The 16,813-nt window shown below is 40.5% G+C and overlaps 3 protein-coding genes across 4 annotated transcripts; all 3 read left to right on the plus strand.

Moving 5' to 3' along the window:
- Positions 1-107: 107 nt before the first annotated feature.
- Positions 108-1,831, plus strand: LOC113023691 (noggin-2-like). Its single transcript, XM_026169973.2, has one exon. It carries the CDS (start codon positions 245-247, stop codon positions 1,247-1,249), a length of 1,005 nt encoding a protein of 334 aa, XP_026025758.1. The 5' UTR covers positions 108-244; the 3' UTR covers positions 1,250-1,831.
- A 164-nt stretch (positions 1,832-1,995) lies between these two features.
- On the plus strand, positions 1,996-7,028 carry get3 (guided entry of tail-anchored proteins factor 3, ATPase). 2 transcript variants are annotated; one of them, XR_013909613.1, is made up of 8 exons: positions 1,996-2,163; positions 3,063-3,210; positions 3,665-3,813; positions 3,909-4,059; positions 4,231-4,338; positions 5,276-5,473; positions 5,564-5,915; positions 6,055-7,028. XR_013909613.1 is itself a non-coding variant. In XM_026169978.2 (7 exons), exons 1-7 carry the CDS (start codon positions 2,021-2,023, stop codon positions 5,690-5,692), a joined length of 1,026 nt encoding a protein of 341 aa, XP_026025763.1. In that variant the 5' UTR covers positions 1,996-2,020; the 3' UTR covers positions 5,693-7,028. The 2 variants fall into 2 exon arrangements, 1 of the variants encoding a protein (XP_026025763.1); XM_026169978.2 differs by having other exon boundaries at positions 5,564-7,028.
- Positions 7,029-7,176: 148 nt separating this feature from the next.
- Positions 7,177-16,099, plus strand: best2 (bestrophin 2). The gene is made up of 9 exons (XM_080302707.1): positions 7,177-8,318; positions 8,402-8,496; positions 10,428-10,661; positions 11,043-11,197; positions 11,290-11,367; positions 12,850-13,002; positions 13,118-13,198; positions 13,490-13,644; positions 13,889-16,099. Exons 1-9 carry the CDS (start codon positions 8,068-8,070, stop codon positions 14,667-14,669), a joined length of 1,983 nt encoding a protein of 660 aa, XP_080158833.1. The 5' UTR covers positions 7,177-8,067; the 3' UTR covers positions 14,670-16,099.
- Positions 16,100-16,813: the final 714 nt, after the last annotated feature.

Genomic DNA, 16,813 nt, shown 5'->3' on the forward strand with positions numbered 1-16,813 from the left:
CTTAGTCCAGTGATTTACACACCAACTTTATCCAATGAATATTTCATTGATAACCCATTTAAAGTTGGCACTTTGCAAAAGTGTGAAGTGTGGAAATTTTGGTACGTGACACCTTGCATTAAACCAAATTTCAGCATAGTTGTCTTATATTCAGATTGCAAGTTAGCCAAAATATCAGTCTTGGGAACTCAAGTGTGCCATACTCAATAGAGTGCTGCTTGTGTGATAAGACACTGAATTCAGTATGTTGTTGTTTAAGAGCCCAAGGATGTCTGGTGTTGGGTACACAGAGTCCCTGAAGCACCTAGCACCAACTGAAAGCATAACTAAAGGACTGAAGGGAAAAGCTAAAAGAGCAATTTTTCATTCTTTGAGCTACAGTCCAGATCTGAAGACCATGTGTGGGCAGTTTGCCATTTGTCTCTGTTGGATTTTCCTATCTTTTCTCCTGGATGCATCTCTGGCCTTTATTTCCAACATTTCAACTCAAAATCAGCATCCAAATGTGACTGTTGCTCAAGACCAGCATGGCACAGGCTGGGATTCACCATTTCTTCAGCTGGGAGCCAGTCTCCCATCCTTCTCACAGCCAATCCGTCCATACACCCTCATCACAAATGCTGACGACTACCACTACATGCCCAAAGTCAGACATCGCCAGCCTTCTCGCCTCCTGCGTCTTCTGGGATCCTCGTTTGACCCGTTTTGGATGTCTGTAGATCACCCTTTTGAGTCCCCCAAAGGAAGTCAGCCCACCCTTACCACCTTCAAAGAGAAATTTAACCTGCGTGTGTCTCCAGAACTGAGAAAGGCTTACGCAAAATATCAGCAGAAACTAGAGAAGGAGGCTGCAGAACTGGACCTCAGTTCTCTGCCATCAGATGCTGCCAATTCAGTCAGAGGATGGCTGGTGCGCTCAGCAACATGCAAATTACAGCACCAGTGGGTCGATCTGGGCCCAACCTTCTGGCCACGGTGGCTGCGGCAGACTGACTGTGAAGGGCCAGATGGAGGGCAAAGTTGCTCCTTTCCCAGTGGGATGAACTGCGTGCGAGCTCAAACAACACACATAAAGATTCTGGCTTGGCACTGCATTGAAGTCAGAGATGGAGATGATCGCTCCAGAAAATTGAGAGGTGAAAACTCTGATGGCAGTGCTCAGATGGGGACAGGTGAAACAAGGAAAAGATGTTTATGGAGACAAGTGCCTTATCCTGTGGTGACTGCATGCATGTGTTCATGTAAATGAATGTTTTTTATCACTGCAGACCGGCTTTTTTTCTGTGCACACTGTGTTTTTTATTATTTTGTTGATTTTCAGTGTTATAGTTGAAATGATCGAACATGGCTACTTTTAATTACTAAGACGATGCCGCTACCTGCTCTTTCATTTTCTCTGCTCTAAACTTTCAACATTTTTAGTACAAACTGGCTTAATAAATATTTAAGTAAATGTTTTACGTCAGTAAACTGCAATTTCTAAGGCGCTGAGTTTAGAGTAGTTCGTGCTACATTCATGTTTATGGTAAATTCGTGGATTGTGCATGTTTCTTCCAATTTTTCTTTTTCACTCTATTTTTGCACTTTCATATTCAAACAGTATGAAACATTTTTTGTTTACAGAGAACATTAAAAATGAAAGTGTTTTTGGTAACTCACTGTTGTGTTTGATTGATTGATCATACTTGACAGTATTAATTGAAGATATATACTAATCATTCTAAATTCAAAATCTACATAAACCTGTTTCTAGATGACTTCCTTGCAAACTATTCTAATGTACACATGCGCATGAATATAATATGAATAAAATATAATTGTCAGTGCCTATGTGATTCCTTGTCTTCTTCTGTCAAAAATTAATAGTGTCTTCAATATTAAAACTACCAAATGTCGTACAACCCTGCGGCAGTGTGAAACCTTGCGTGGATCAAAACTCCGAGGAGCAGTGAATGCATCAACTGTGGATACGTCTTTGCGTAACTCCTGAGCTGTACGTCGCTGACTGTACACATACAAGATGGCAGCTTTGGTGGAAGACGAATTTGAAGATGCGCCCGATGTGGAGCCGTTAGAACCAACTCTGAAGAATATCATCGAGCAGAAATCTTTGAAATGGATATTTGTGGGTGGGAAGGGTGGCGTTGGTAAAACGACATGTAGGTAAGTTGATTAAAATGCTAAATTGCCTCCGGATACTGACTCGGCTTGAGCGGCTGGCTAGCATTAGCCGTTACCATAAGTTGACGTTGATCATTGTCCGAAAATGAATTGCGTGGGTAATTTTCCCACGACGAGATTAGACTGGTGTTAAATTTCTACCTAAAGACGCGCTAGCATCAAAGAAAAGTGACTGTTATGTTTTAGATTTGAGTAAGGAGTCCTTTCGCCGGGCAGTTTGGTAGCTGTGAAGCGCAGTGAGCAGCTAACGTTAGCAGCTGACACATGGATTCACGACTTTCTCAACACCTTCAGTAATCACCGTATAAGCCATCATCAATAACCTGCTGCTAATGTTACCTGTTCTTTTACTTCACCCAGAGTTAAAGGAGACTCCAGAGTTAGGCTGTCAAGCCCGTATTATCATATCTTTATTCATAACAAGAAGAAAAAAATATGAATAAATGCGATTCCAAATGAACGTGGATCTAGTCTGTAGCGGACTTATTTCAAACAAGATAACTAACAAAAATCTAATGTGTCAAACAAATATGTACATCACATCAGAGCAGCCACGATAACATTGCGCATAGATCAACCACTGTCGCATATGCTATCCCTTAAGTTATCTACTGTGTTTCAGTTGGAATATAATTGCATGCGAAAGTTGCGTTCATCAAAGTAACTGGGGGAAGGTAATGTTCACAAAGTGGAAATGGATTAGAATTTTACTTTGTGCTTTACACGGCATGCATGCACATGAAGGATTAAGAATTCAAAACATTGCGGATCTCATTGTTGGTCAGTTGCACAGCATTTCTTACATGCTTACATTGGGCACAAAATACTCTTAACAGGCTCTTTAAACACAAACCTGTCCCCTTTCCATGTCCTTCTGACAGCTGTAGTTTGGCTGTCCAGCTGGCTGCTGTTCGGGAGAGTGTGCTCATCATTTCCACAGATCCTGCCCATAACATCTCTGATGCTTTTGACCAGAAGTTCTCAAAGGTACCCACTAAGGTTAAGGGCTATGACAACCTCTTTGCAATGGTGAGTATATGTGTACACCTAACAGCTATTAAATGTTACAAGTGTGAGGTGCTGCTTGATGAGATTAAAAATTGAACTCAAATGTTTGCAAATATATTTTTTTCTGAGAAGCATGTTATTAATAATATTAATAACATTGATGAAGTCTATGAAACAACAATGAGCAAGCATCCACAGTACAAGGATTTTCTTATCCACATTTTCATCTTTGCATCATATTAAAGACTAACGTTTAGACAGAGTTTAAAAAGCACAGAGGGTTTGTTCATTCTGTTTTTGGAAAAAACAAGTTAGTGCATGAGATCACCATCTTTTCAGAGTCACAAGGCTAGCCAGTTCCACATGTGAGTCTCACAAGCACCACTGTGTAACAAACTCAATCACTGGAGGGCATAAAAACATTTGCAATCTATTTGAAGTGTTCTGATCTTAGGATTTGGGCATGTGTATACAGGAGATTGACCCGAGCTTGGGTGTGGCAGAGCTGCCTGATGAGTTCTTCGAGGAGGACAATATGCTCAGCATGGGCAAGAAGATGATGCAGGAAGCGATGAGCGCCTTCCCCGGCATCGATGAGGCTATGAGCTATGCAGAGGTCATGAGGTAGTTTTGTATTTGAGTTTTCTCGCAGCATGTCTGAAGTTTTAAGGACAGTTAGTGAGTGTTATACTTACCACTGTTGTTTGCCTGTATCTCAGATTAGTGAAGGGAATGAACTTCTCAGTGGTGGTCTTTGACACTGCCCCTACTGGTCACACACTGCGACTGCTTAACTTTCCCACGATTGTGGAGCGAGGTCTAGGCCGCCTCATGCAGATCAAGAACCAGATTAGCCCTTTCATCTCTCAGGTGGGTGCTGAGACGAGCAGATCGGTTCAAACCATTTTCATTATTCTGCACATAAAACATGATTTCTGATTAAATATATTCACTTTGTTGGCCTTTTTCTTTCTCCAGTGTTTTCTCTATCTCTCTTCTCTTGTTTTCACTCACACTGTCCATCTCTTTTGCTGTTTCTAGATGTGTAATATGCTTGGTCTGGGTGACATGAACGCAGACCAGCTGGCCTCAAAGCTTGAAGAAACCCTGCCAGTCATTCGCTCAGTTAGTGAGCAGTTCAAAGACCCTGTAAGTCACATTTATATATTCTTATACAACTTTGGGATTTATATAGTAATAGCTTACTATTGATTTGATGATTGAGGGTAGAATTAACTGCCTTTTAACGGGAAGAGCCCTGTCTGGTGGAAATCAGGTTAAGGGAGGGTGCTCCTCTCTGATTTTATTATGTATATAAAAATGTGTTTTCTAGTTCTCTTACATTTGGGATCAACTGAAAGCTTTTCAGAGAGCCTTTAGAACAACTTGATAAAAGAAAATTACACTTGTCTAGCCTAAAAATAATAATGATCCCTGGACATTTTTTTTTCCTTCAGCCACTTTCTAATTTTGGCATTATTGTACAGATGAACCAGATGCAACATCATTGTCAGTTAAAGATGTAATTGCTTTAATGGTTGTAGTCTCCACCCACCCACGATGAATAAGCCTTTTCACACTACACTTCAGTCATATACTGTTCTAATGAGGTGCTGTGGTAGCTACATGCACACCCTCTGTAACAAGTCTTATCTGATGACAGAAGAAACTTTAGCTGGTTCGAGTGTCAATAGTGTGTGTGGATACAAGAGTTTTTTTTTGGAGTGACTCACTGTGCACAGCGGCCTGTTGCACATGCATGTATCCCTCTTATCAAGCCCTCTTTATACTATTTTGTCATTAGGACAAAAGAAGTTTCGACAACAGTTTCACCTTTTTATTATTTTCTTTTAAAGTTCTAACTCCACCCCTGTTGAGCCCTAGTAGCTAGTCTGTTTTACTTGACTGCTTTAGGTTTTGTTGTTCCTTTTGATTTTGTTCTTTGATGGGAACTCATCTACCTGTTTAGACAAAATATTTAATGTAAATAACGAATTCAGTATTTGGAGGAAATTTGAGCTTCATGAAGTCATATTAATAGTTTTTATCTATGTGTGTTGTGACGCACCTTCCTCTCACCCTTCAGGAGCAGACCACCTTCATCTGTGTGTGTATTGCTGAATTTCTGTCACTTTATGAGACAGAGCGGCTGATTCAGGAACTGGCCAAGTGCCGCATCGACACGCACAACATCATTGTCAACCAGCTCGTTTTCCCTGATGCAGACAGGCCGTGTAAAATGTGTGAAGCCCGCCATAAAATTCAGTCGAAATATTTAGACCAGGTATGAATCAGGAGAAATGGGAAAGTTTATTTACAATATTTACAGTTCAAAGTCACACAACTTTATTGGTGGTTTGTCTTCTGCCCACAGATGGAAGATCTTTACGAGGATTTCCACATAGTCAAGTTACCTCTACTGCCCCATGAAGTTCGAGGTGCCGACAAGGTCAACACGTTCTCTAAGCAACTTCTGGAACCCTACAAACCCCCAAACAAGTGATGTCCTGCCCCCTCGCAGGGCCGCCTCCTCTCCCCCCATTCTACAGACACAGCTCTGCAGTCTGAGTTATCCTCCTCTGAGCTCCATCCCCAGCAAGCCTCAAATCCTGCAGCAACAGCCTCAAGACGATCCATTCAGTCCTCAACACGGTATCTTCACAGCACGGTTACAGCGAGACACCCGCCTGCATTGAAGGGTGCCCCACCCCCCCACGACATCACAAGTAAACCCATAGAGAAGCTGCATTATTTTTGGAGATAAGATGGTACATATGCGTGCCGCCTTACTCTCACTTCACCTTCTCTTGTCTTCATATCCACTGTGGCAGTTCCTACTTTAAGCATTTAACTTTTTCTCGACAGAAGAATTGAAAAATCGTCCCCTCCTCCCCCACACCCTGTGCAGTGTCCGGCCTCAGTTGTGAAAACAAAGTGTTTCCAGTGACAGTGCTGTGTGTTTGAGGAGAAAACAGCTTTCAGATGGTTGATGTTTATGACTTGTTTATTCTGTGTGATTCATGGTGACTGTGTGTCTTCTTCCATTTGATTTGCAACTTAAAAATTCAAACAAACTCGTGTATCACACTTTTTCCATCCAGATTTCTATATTCAGGTTGTGGTGGTGGCAGGGAAATAAAAAAGAAAACACTAAAAAAAAACCAGGAAGACAGCTTGTGTGGTCTTTAGTTACAGCCTTGTTATTGCAACCAAAACAAACTGAAACAAAACAAATTTGAGTGTCTTTTACCATTTATCAGATCATTAGATGACAATAATGAGAACATCAGTCAGATTTATTGTTTTCTATCCATAAAGGACACTAGTTGCTTTGGTTGGTATGTGGAGGAAGGTTGCAGTTTTATTTGATGTGACTGGTGATGTTTGAGCTGGAAGCTAAAGCTATTGGGCACTGCTGATCTCCCTGTTCATGTTTCCTATACAGCGCTCATAAACTCATCCAGTGTGTTTCTGTCAAACCTGTGTCCATCCTGTTGACTGAGAACTATATGGGAACACCATTGAAAGATATTAGTAGCCTTATTCAGCGCTTTGTTAATTAAAATACATATTGAATGTCACTTGATCAAATGTTAAATGAATGGTGAGGTGAAGGAAATTTAAAGCATCCTTTCCCTTTTGATTGAATATCAGATTCCTGGCTGCCTTGATTGGTGCTTCCCAAGTGAAACATAAATAAATGACAGGATAGTGCACTCTCAGTTAAAAGCTCCATTTCCCCTCTCTGTCACGGACAGTTTTTGAGTTGGTAAGAATCTGTTTTCTATAGATTTTCCTTAAATTATAATGTCAGTGTTGATTAAAACAAACTTGCCTCAGCTGAAAGTCTTTCATGGTCATTTCTTTTTCATCTGCGTGCCAGTTGAATTAATCGTTTAATTGGAGGGGACTGAAGCAAATTCTTGCATGCGCACAGACCACCAAACTGAGCAGTGTGCAGATCGGCTCCGACAGAGCATGAAGCCCCATTTAACCTTCCAACAAAGCAGTTCAGGAGCAACATAAAAGCCTCCCACTGAAAAGAACACAAAAGTGGGAGGAAAAATGACACAAAATGACTATTGTATCAACGAACGCCAAGAAGTGTCTCAGTTTAAAGTGTGGTCGATAAGTCGTGTTGGGTACTTTGGAGACATGATTTAAAAAAAAGTCTCAAACTATATCCAGGTGCGGAGCTCCACTCCACTGATATCTCCTTATTACAGTACAACTAAGTTTAAGAAAAGTGGAGGAAGCTTTGACATAAAATGCTCCTTTAAGATGGTATGAGTATCTTAAGATGTTTGTTATTTAAGCTGCAGCACGCAGTAATTACTGATCTGTAACTGGAAAATTGGGTGATTTTCTTTCGTATCACTTAACACGAAACTTTGCCATGGTTCACTTGCTATTGTTGCATAATTTTCTACTGTACTGCACGGTCCTGTGCGCTCCTGGTGCCCCGGCGCTGCGGCCTGTCGCTTGTGTTCCATCACCTAGCCCCGCTCTCCCGGTCGGGGGTCGCGTTAACGAGCTCCTCCTTCTCGTTTCGGGGATTTACCCCGGGGCGCACTGACCACTGGACGCACTGAGGAGGCACGTAGGATTACTGCCACGCAGCCGAATGAGCTTCAACTTAATGGAGCCACTTGATCACAGGCTTCCGAGCTCATTGAAAAAACAGCACAGAACAAGGCAAATGGAAGACGGTACTACTAAATGAAAATATGAATTCACTTATCCAGAGGTGCCAATTACGCACAGGGGATGCGCTGAACATTTCAGCAAGCTAAATCACAACAAAAGGTAAGTAGATGTTTTTTTTTTTTTAAATAACTACAATCAATAACTAGAAATAAAAACTTTTTTTGTGAGATCATGTTCTCATTGTCTCTGGCTCACCTGAGTTTAGCTGTTTCTTCCAAACAGCTGTTTTTTTTTTTTTTATTCTGGAGACTTGTAGATCTTCTGTCACTGATGACGGTCACATACACGGCTAGAGTTGCAAACGCCCGATTCTGTGGCTTCTCCAAGCTGCTCTGGGCCTGGAAAGGGAGCATCTACAAGGTGTTATATAAAGAATTCCTGGCTTTCTTTGCCATGTATACCGCCATCAGTATTACTTACAGGTGAGAAAGGAGGATTGCTTTATCAGTGCTTTGATCCATTCATCATACTAAACTTTGGAAAACTTTTCCTCTGTTGTTTTTAGATTTTTCCTGTATGATGACCAGAAAAGGTATTTCGAAAAGCTGGCAATTTACTGCAATCACTATGCCAGTCTCATCCCCATGTCTTTTGTACTGGGTAAGCTAATGATCACCTTTTTGCTGTCTCCCAGATCTTTTTCACTTTTATGATTTACTCCTGATGTTTGCATCCAGAAAATAGGAATAGTTTGCTAAATAGGACAAGGCTCATGTTTTATAGATTTTTGTCAGCGATCCTCAGCTCTAGACATCGAGACCCTTGTTTCATGGGTTTGTAGCTTCTAGAGTTACATATCTGCTGTTTGTAATTGAAGGTTTGATTATGCAAATATTAGAATAATGTTTTTAAAAAGAGATCTACACATTTTTAACAGTGATAATAGCAGATTTTTGTGTGGGTCTTAAAAACCCTTTAGTGCATTTACTACATGAGGGATTTTCAGTTTACAGACTCTGCTTTTGTTGAAGTTCATCCGTCCTTGCACTGTTTGCATGTTTCGTTGGTTTTACTTTGTGGATGTAAATCACCTAATTATTCTTATGCATCCTGTGAGTCATTAGTCAAGGTTACTGGTTCTCTATTGGGATCCATCGGGCTTAACAAGACATTATGTTCAATGCTGTGAAAAAGTATTTGCCTCTAATTTTTAGTTTTTTGGATATTTGTCAGATCATCAAACAAATTTTATCATTAGACAACGATATCCTGAGTAGATGGAATTGCTGCTGTGTTTCCGATCATTGTCCTGGTGCATAATCTGAGTGTGTTTGATCTTCAGGACATGAACTGATGGCTGAGCATTCTCCTTCAGGATTTTCTAGTAGATATCAGAATTCGTGGTACCGCAAGTAATGGCAACTATGACTACTATGTTTGACTGTTAATAAGTGCTGTGTTAGTTTTACATCATTAAACCTTCCAAAAAGTTCAACTTTTGTCTCATCAGTCCACAGAATACTTTCTAAAAGTCCTGTTTTTTTTGGGGGTTTTTTTGGCAAATGTGAAAAAAGCGTTTGTGTTGTTTTTGGTCAGCAGAGAATTTCTCTTTGAAACTCTTCCATTAAGGCCATATATTTGCCAGTCTTTTATTTTAATTCACTGGCTGCCCATTTCTTTTAGGATTAATTTTAAAATGATTTTATTTGCATTTAAAGCCTCCATGGCCTAGCCCCATCTTATCTCTCTGAGTTGCTACAGCATTATATGCATAAGCTTAGAGGAGATCGTACTTTTGCCGTAGCAGCTCTAAAACTGTGGAACAATCTGCCTTTAGAGATTAGACAGGCCTCTTCTCTGCCTGTTTTTAAAACACTTCTGAAAACCCACCTCTTCACCCTGGCCTTTGACTCCTTGTGAGATGTTGTTTTTTCTTTTCTTTTTTATTTAAGTTGTTGTTCTTTACATGTCATTTTGAGCTCTTTGGTGATCCTGGTTGAGTTGTCAGTGCACTTTAGGAATAGTTTTGGTAGGATGGCCACTCCTGGGAAGGTTCACCACTGTTCCAAATGTTCTCCATTTGTGGATAATGACTCTCACTCTGGTTCACTGGAGTCCCAAAACCTGTGTAATCCTTTTCAGATTAATAGACATCAGTGACTTTGTTTCTCAGCTTTAGATTTTTAGACCACGACCTGATGTGTTTCTGTTAAGATCTTTTATCCTATTTCACTTTGTCGGGTAGATTATATTATGTGATTTCTTGATTTAGCAGGTCTAGCGGTAATCAGACCTGGGTGTGGGTAGTGAAAGTGAACTCAGTGTTTCAAAAACGTGGTTAATCGCAGTTAATTCATGATTTAACATGAGTTGGGTTACTTTTTCACATAGGGCTGGATAGGTTTGGATTAGCCACTCAGGAAGGGGGCAAATACTTTTTCACAGCACTGTAACAGTAAACTCAAACCACTTGACATCCTTTAGGCCCCTTTATGGACCTTACAAGATAGCATATGATCTCATGTTTTTTAAAAGTTCCAGTTTTTTACTTAGATCTTCAGTAGTAATCATCTGTCCACTGCTGTTTGCAGGTTTCTATGTGACCCTGGTGGTGAACAGGTGGTGGAACCAGTACACCAGCATCCCACTCCCTGACAGACTCATGTGCGTCCTGTCAGGCGGCCTCCAGGGGAGCGACGAGCGAGGCCGTCTGCTGAGGCGCACCATGATGCGCTACGCCAGTCTGTCAGCCCTGCTCATCCTCCGCTCTGTCAGCACTGCTGTCTTCAAACGTTTCCCCACCATGGACCACGTGGTAGAAGCTGGTAAGAAGGATGGTGAAGGAGGGAAGATGGTGATGGGAGTGGTGTGGGTCTATTCTTAGCTGTTAATGTAAAATAGCCATTCACTCGCTGATGCTGATGATGAGTATCAGTGATCAGATGTTTCCCAGGCTGTAGTCAAGAAGTGACCCAAAGTGTTTTAGCCCAGTCACACACAAATGACTCTCCTGCTTTGATTTACAATGTGAAGTTATTTCACAGAGTCACAAACAATTCTCAGAGATTTGAACAGCGTCAGAAGACTATGTTTGTTTTCTGAAGCAGTTCTTTGTGACTATTGTCTATGAATCCTCATCCCAGTTTCTTGCTGTTATTTAAACTGAAGTCTTACATAATAAACAAGTCCGGTTTTGGTCCATGCAGGATTCATGACAAGAGATGAGCGAAAGAAGTTTGAGGGTCTCCACTCTCCATATAACAAGTACTGGATTCCCTGTGTTTGGTTCACCAACTTGGCTGCTATGGCTCGCTGCGAGGGCAGAATCAAAGACAATCACACTCTCAAACTACTGCTGGAGGTACAGCAGAATTAAAGTTGTGTTTTGGTGGATATGCAGGCTTAGATATGCATTCACACAGACAGCTAGTTTCTTTATTTGTGTGTGAACAGGAACTGAATGCATTCAGAGGGAAGTGTAGCATGCTGTTTCATTATGACATGATCAGTGTTCCTCTGGTCTACACTCAGGTAAGTGCTGACTATTATCGCACTGCTATTAACTCTTACACACATCTTTAATTAAACTATGATTTTCTTTCACACAAACATTTTTTTTTACATTAGGCTTTTGTTTCAATTTTATTCACTGATGTCAAAGAAATGACTGCGATTGCTTCCAGCTGAAGTGACAAAAACTTACAGGTGAAAGACTGCATCTCTCAAATTGTAATTGTTCAAATATAAATAATAAATTAGTCCCTAGTGACAAGTCATGTACATTCATTTGAAATAAAAAGTTTTCACAGCACTCTATGCAGTCTCGTGAAAAACTAAGTACATCCTGTGATTTAGTAGCTTGTAGATCGACCTTTTAGCAGCAGTAACTCAAAGTAATTATTTTCTGTATGACTTTATCAGTCTTTCAATGTTCATTGCTTCAGTTGTTTTAGATAGATGACTTCACATTTGACTCTATAACATTTGGTGCACAGGGGAGTTTATGGTCAACTCAATGATTAGAAGGTGCACACGTCCTGTGGCTGGAAAATAAGCCCAAAACACCAATGTGCTTCACATCTGATATGAGGCGCTTATGCTAATATGCTGTGCTTGGTTTTCATTAAATGTGGTACTGTGTGTAATGTCCACCGGACATTGTTCTGGGAGTCTTATGGTTTCTTTCAGGTGTAACTTAAGTCATGTTGCCATGTTCGTTAGAGAGGAGAGGCTTTCTCAAGGGGAAGCTTCCAAACAAACCATACTTGTTCAGTCTTTTTCTAATTGTACTACCATGAACTTGAACACTGAGCGCTAACTGAGGTCTGTAGAGTCTGAGATGTTGTTCAGAGTCTAATTCTTGCAATTTGTCTGAGCGCGACACACTCTAACCATGGGATGAATTTGCTGGGATGTCCACTCCTGGAATGATTGCAGCATTGTGTTAACACTTACCTGAATGCTTCAGACTGGCAAACTGCTAAAACCTCTGCTTGTACAGAGGTGGTCACACTTGTTGATTATCAGTGCATTTGATTAGCAACACCTAGCTGCTACTTATCCTCTTATTTCCAATGGAAACAGTAAGGACGTACTTAGCTTTTACAGTGATTTTTATAAAAAGTAATAATTTTAACTAATAAAACAAATCTATAACTACAGCTGCATTCTAGAGCTTTGTGATATATAGGATCAAACATGCAACAATCAAAAATAAGTAACCAAAAAGACTTATTTACTGTGTTAGTGTTTATAAGTACATAACTTAATTAAGGAATATGGCTCAGTGTATTTGTATGCAGCTATTAAATAAATTTTTGATTAGTCAGATTGCATTTGTTGATGTTCACATAAACTGTCTTTAATAAACACTTAATCTGTTGTAAATGTAAAATAAAATAAGTGTATTTTAGTGCTTATTTTTGATCATTTTAATATTGTAATGATAAAAAAGAGGTTAAAGAAAAGCTGCAGAGTAAACCACAAAACCACCTAAATCCATCTGTCCCTCAGGTGGTGACTTTGGCCGTGTACAGTTTTTTCCTGGTGTGTCTAATTGGTCGCCAGTTCCTGGACCCCAGTCAAGGTTATCCAGGTCATGACCTTGACCTCTATGTGCCCATCTTCACTCTACTGCAGTTCTTCTTTTATGCAGGCTGGCTCAAGGTCAGATTTAGGCTTACAGCACATTTATTCCCTGTTTGATTCTAAAAAAAAAAAAAAAGTAACACATGGAGAGTTATTGTGGGTTTTTTTTCATATTTTATGTTTTGTTCTGAAGGTTGCTGAGCAGCTGATCAACCCTTTTGGAGAAGATGATGACGACTTTGAGACCAACTGGCTGATAGACAGAAACTTCCAGGTTTCTTAATGCTCTTTTTCTGATCTTGTAGCAATCAACTTCTCAGGGAGGAACTTTGTGGCCTCATTATCAAATGCAGCTTCTTCATTGTTTTGTTTTTTAAATTTCTCCTCCATATCTCTGGCCTACTATAATGACACTGTGGCAGTTATTGTAATCTGTTTTAAATGTTTTCAGAGAGCGACCATCAGGTAAAATTTGTTTCTGTTGTGCTTGCTTGATTTTAATTGGACTTTTTTTCTTATTGTGGATACTTATTATGTGTGCATCTCTTTGCATTTCATTCTGTAGGTTTCCATGATGGCTGTGGATGAGATGTATGGAGATTTGCCGATGATGGAGAGAGACCGTTACTGGAATGACTCCAATCCCCGTCCACCCTACACCGCAGCCACTCTCTTCGTCCTGCGTAAGCCCTCGTTCCAGGGGTCCACTTTTGACATGGCGTAAGTTTTACATTACCTTCTCATTGTACGTGTACTTCCTTTGTGACTTTGACACCTTCAACTGGATTCCCCCCTCATGGTGGGAAAATTTCAGTTGTGAAAATGAAAGTAATGCACCTAAATTAAATCAAGTACTTTGACGTAGTTAGGGCTGAGAAATGGTAAAACCTGTTCCCCGGAGGAAGGCTGAAAACGCAAAACACAACTCTGAACATGGAACATAAATTGCTGTATCGCTTGACAGGATTCCTAAAGAGGAGATGCACTTCCAGCCTCTGGAAGATATTGCTGAGAACTTGGAAGAGTCAGGAACTCGCCATCCTAACATGGCTCTCTTCAACCGCCTTCTCAACTCAGCCCCATCACCGACTGGCCTAATGGGAGGGGCCCTTCGACGCACCTCAGCACAGCTCCAGAGACAGCGCCACTCCCCCGGCATTGACCAGTGCAACAGCGATGATGAAGACGAGGACAGCTGTAAAATAGGTAAAGCGGGGTCTCTGCCATCAGGGCTCGGGCAGGAGACACAGAGCACTGTGTGCAGTTTTAGGGATGAGAAGAGTGCCAGAACGCCTTTGCTGGAGATTCAGTTTGGGTCTGAGCAGGACAGGCCAGGAGAGCAACCTGCCATCAAGGAGAGGAAAGAGTTGAGTAGAGTGGAGAGTAAGTGCAACGAAGAGCACCAGATTGGGGAAGAAGAAGGGAAAGGAGAGAGCGGAGAGACAACCAGAGCTCCAGTGTCTCTGCTTCCTCCCCCACCTAAGTCCTCCAGAGAGAAGTCTTCTCGACCATACTCCTCCATTCCCATCACCTCGAGTCACCCCTCTGCTCTCCTCTTTCACCCAGCTGCCCACTCTAGTCTGGAGCTCTGCAGCTCCCAGCCAGCTATCAGTCACAACAAAGCTGTGTCCACCCCCAAACCTCCCTTGGGAGGAAACAAAATGTCCTTCCTCACTGTGCCGTCCTTCAGTGAACCTCAGCGTTTTCGCAGTGTGAGCATGGGGTCAGAGCTCACAGGGTCTTAGGTGGACAGTTGGTAGGTTCACATGAACTTGCGATGGTTTGAAAATATAAGGCTTGATGCAGTGCATGCTTTCAGAAGTGAAGTTAGTCACTGAAGTGGGACTTTCAGTCTTACTAGTTAGTAGCACCTTCGCGGCCACAGTTTTTGGAAATTAGTTTAGTACATAAAGCACTCTGATTTTGTCATGCAACTTCTGAAGTTTGGCTTTCAACGATGATCTGTAATTAGTTTCAAAAATCAAAAGGAAGAGAGGGATAGGAAATATGAATAACACTATGTTTTGATATGTTTAAAGGAATACCATGACCTTTGGAAATCCATGTTTGTCTGAGATAGAAAAAATCTATTTAAGTTTGATCATTTTGAATTACTGTAACCGGAAGCAGGTGGAAAATTATTGTTATTTCTATCATTTTTAAAAGGGAAGAGCTCAGAGTAATCTGGATGCTGCATCTTGATAGTCGATGAGAGATAGCAGATTTTATTTTAGAGTTGTAAAACTTAAAACTTTTAACTTTAACCAAAGTTTATTCTGAAAAGAAAGCAAAATGCATGCGTGACACAGTTTTCTATGTTCATCTAATTCATCTTGATTATTTAAAAAAGTAAATACATACACATTTATGACTTATTGTTTTCATTTTCTACTACTTATTATAATATATTCATAATAATAATATTGGCTTAAATTAATTAACACAATAATTCAACAAAAAATTATACATTTGATACACTGTTTCAACAGACCAATGAATGAGTATCTAAAAACACATGTATAGTTATAATATAGCTACAACACTGTTATCTAGGGGTGGGTTCTTATAATCGATTCATCGATTAAAATCGATTCTGGCTTGGATAACGTAAAATCGATTCATTAAAATCCTGAATCGATTTTTTAATATAAATTTATTTTGCCCAAAATGCCAGAATCTCAGGTGAAATCTCACAAAATTTCAAGAACCACCAAACAGTTAAGACAGTAAATGAGAGCAGGAACAGGGATTCTGCACAAAGACTTAAACACACAGCGGGACCCGCGGATCAGAATCAGTTAGATGTCGCTTTTCTCACAGTCGGGGCTGAAAGCCGACAGCTTGCTGACTCTGATCTGTCGGCGGGTCTGCGCTTTGTGTGCACGCCCTTTATGCGCCGATTCTAAAGCTGTTAGTTTGATCTCTCTCCAAACAATATTGACCGAACCAGCAGCAAAAGAAGATCCAAACGCTTCACATAAACATCGTCATGAATTCACTCAGACTTTTACTGTTTTGCTTCCACTGCGATGCACAGCTCTCTCTCTGTACTTCAAGAACAGTTTCCCTTTCTTCATTATTCGCTTGCTTGTTACGCACAAGTCTACTGTTGTTTACAGGCTGTCGGCCGCTGTTTTTTCCCTTTTACATTCTTCCGAAAAGAAAACCTCATTTCTGCTGTTCAATACTGAACAAATTTAAACTTTTTAAAATTATTCAAAATGCCAAACGCTGTGTCTCTAATAAAACCGCTGTAACTTCAGAGGTGATGTTCATATGTTGATTAATGGTTTTCTTTCGTTTTTGATGTACTGCAGAATATTTTTATAAAATCCCAGGCCAGGAAAATCACCTTCATGTTTTTCTGTGTTTTATCCTCAGCTACTTTGACACAAAGGCCTCTGCTGTGATGCTCACACCTGTGATAAAGTCTTGCGTGTGTCAGCTTCCTTTTTATTGATACAAAAATATGTAAATGTACTGATCTGAATTATAATATTTCTGACTGTCAAAATTTCCCAGATTTAAATCGAATCGAATTAAATCGAATCGTGGATCGAATCGATTCGGGGCCTTGTGAATCGGAATTGAATCGATTCTAGAAATCAGTGACGATACCCAGCCCTACTGTTATCTGCAAGTGCCAAATGTACATTCTGTACCAACAGTGACCAGCAGGGGGCGATAGCAGCAAACAAAAAACAGCACAGGCACAGAAGTCAGTTAAAAGAAAAGTCAAAGTACTTAAGCAAGCCTCACACAGGCTTTGCTCCTACAAGAGGATACAATATTTTTCACATTTCAAACTAAGGGATGTTAACTACAGTTTCTCCCGTCACGAATCACCATTTCGATCATGTCTAACAGTTGCCTCAGAGCTATATCGGCT

Source organism: Astatotilapia calliptera, chromosome 6 (assembly GCF_964374335.1).
Source record: "Astatotilapia calliptera chromosome 6, fAstCal68.1, whole genome shotgun sequence".
NCBI lineage: Eukaryota > Metazoa > Chordata > Actinopteri > Cichliformes > Cichlidae > Astatotilapia > Astatotilapia calliptera.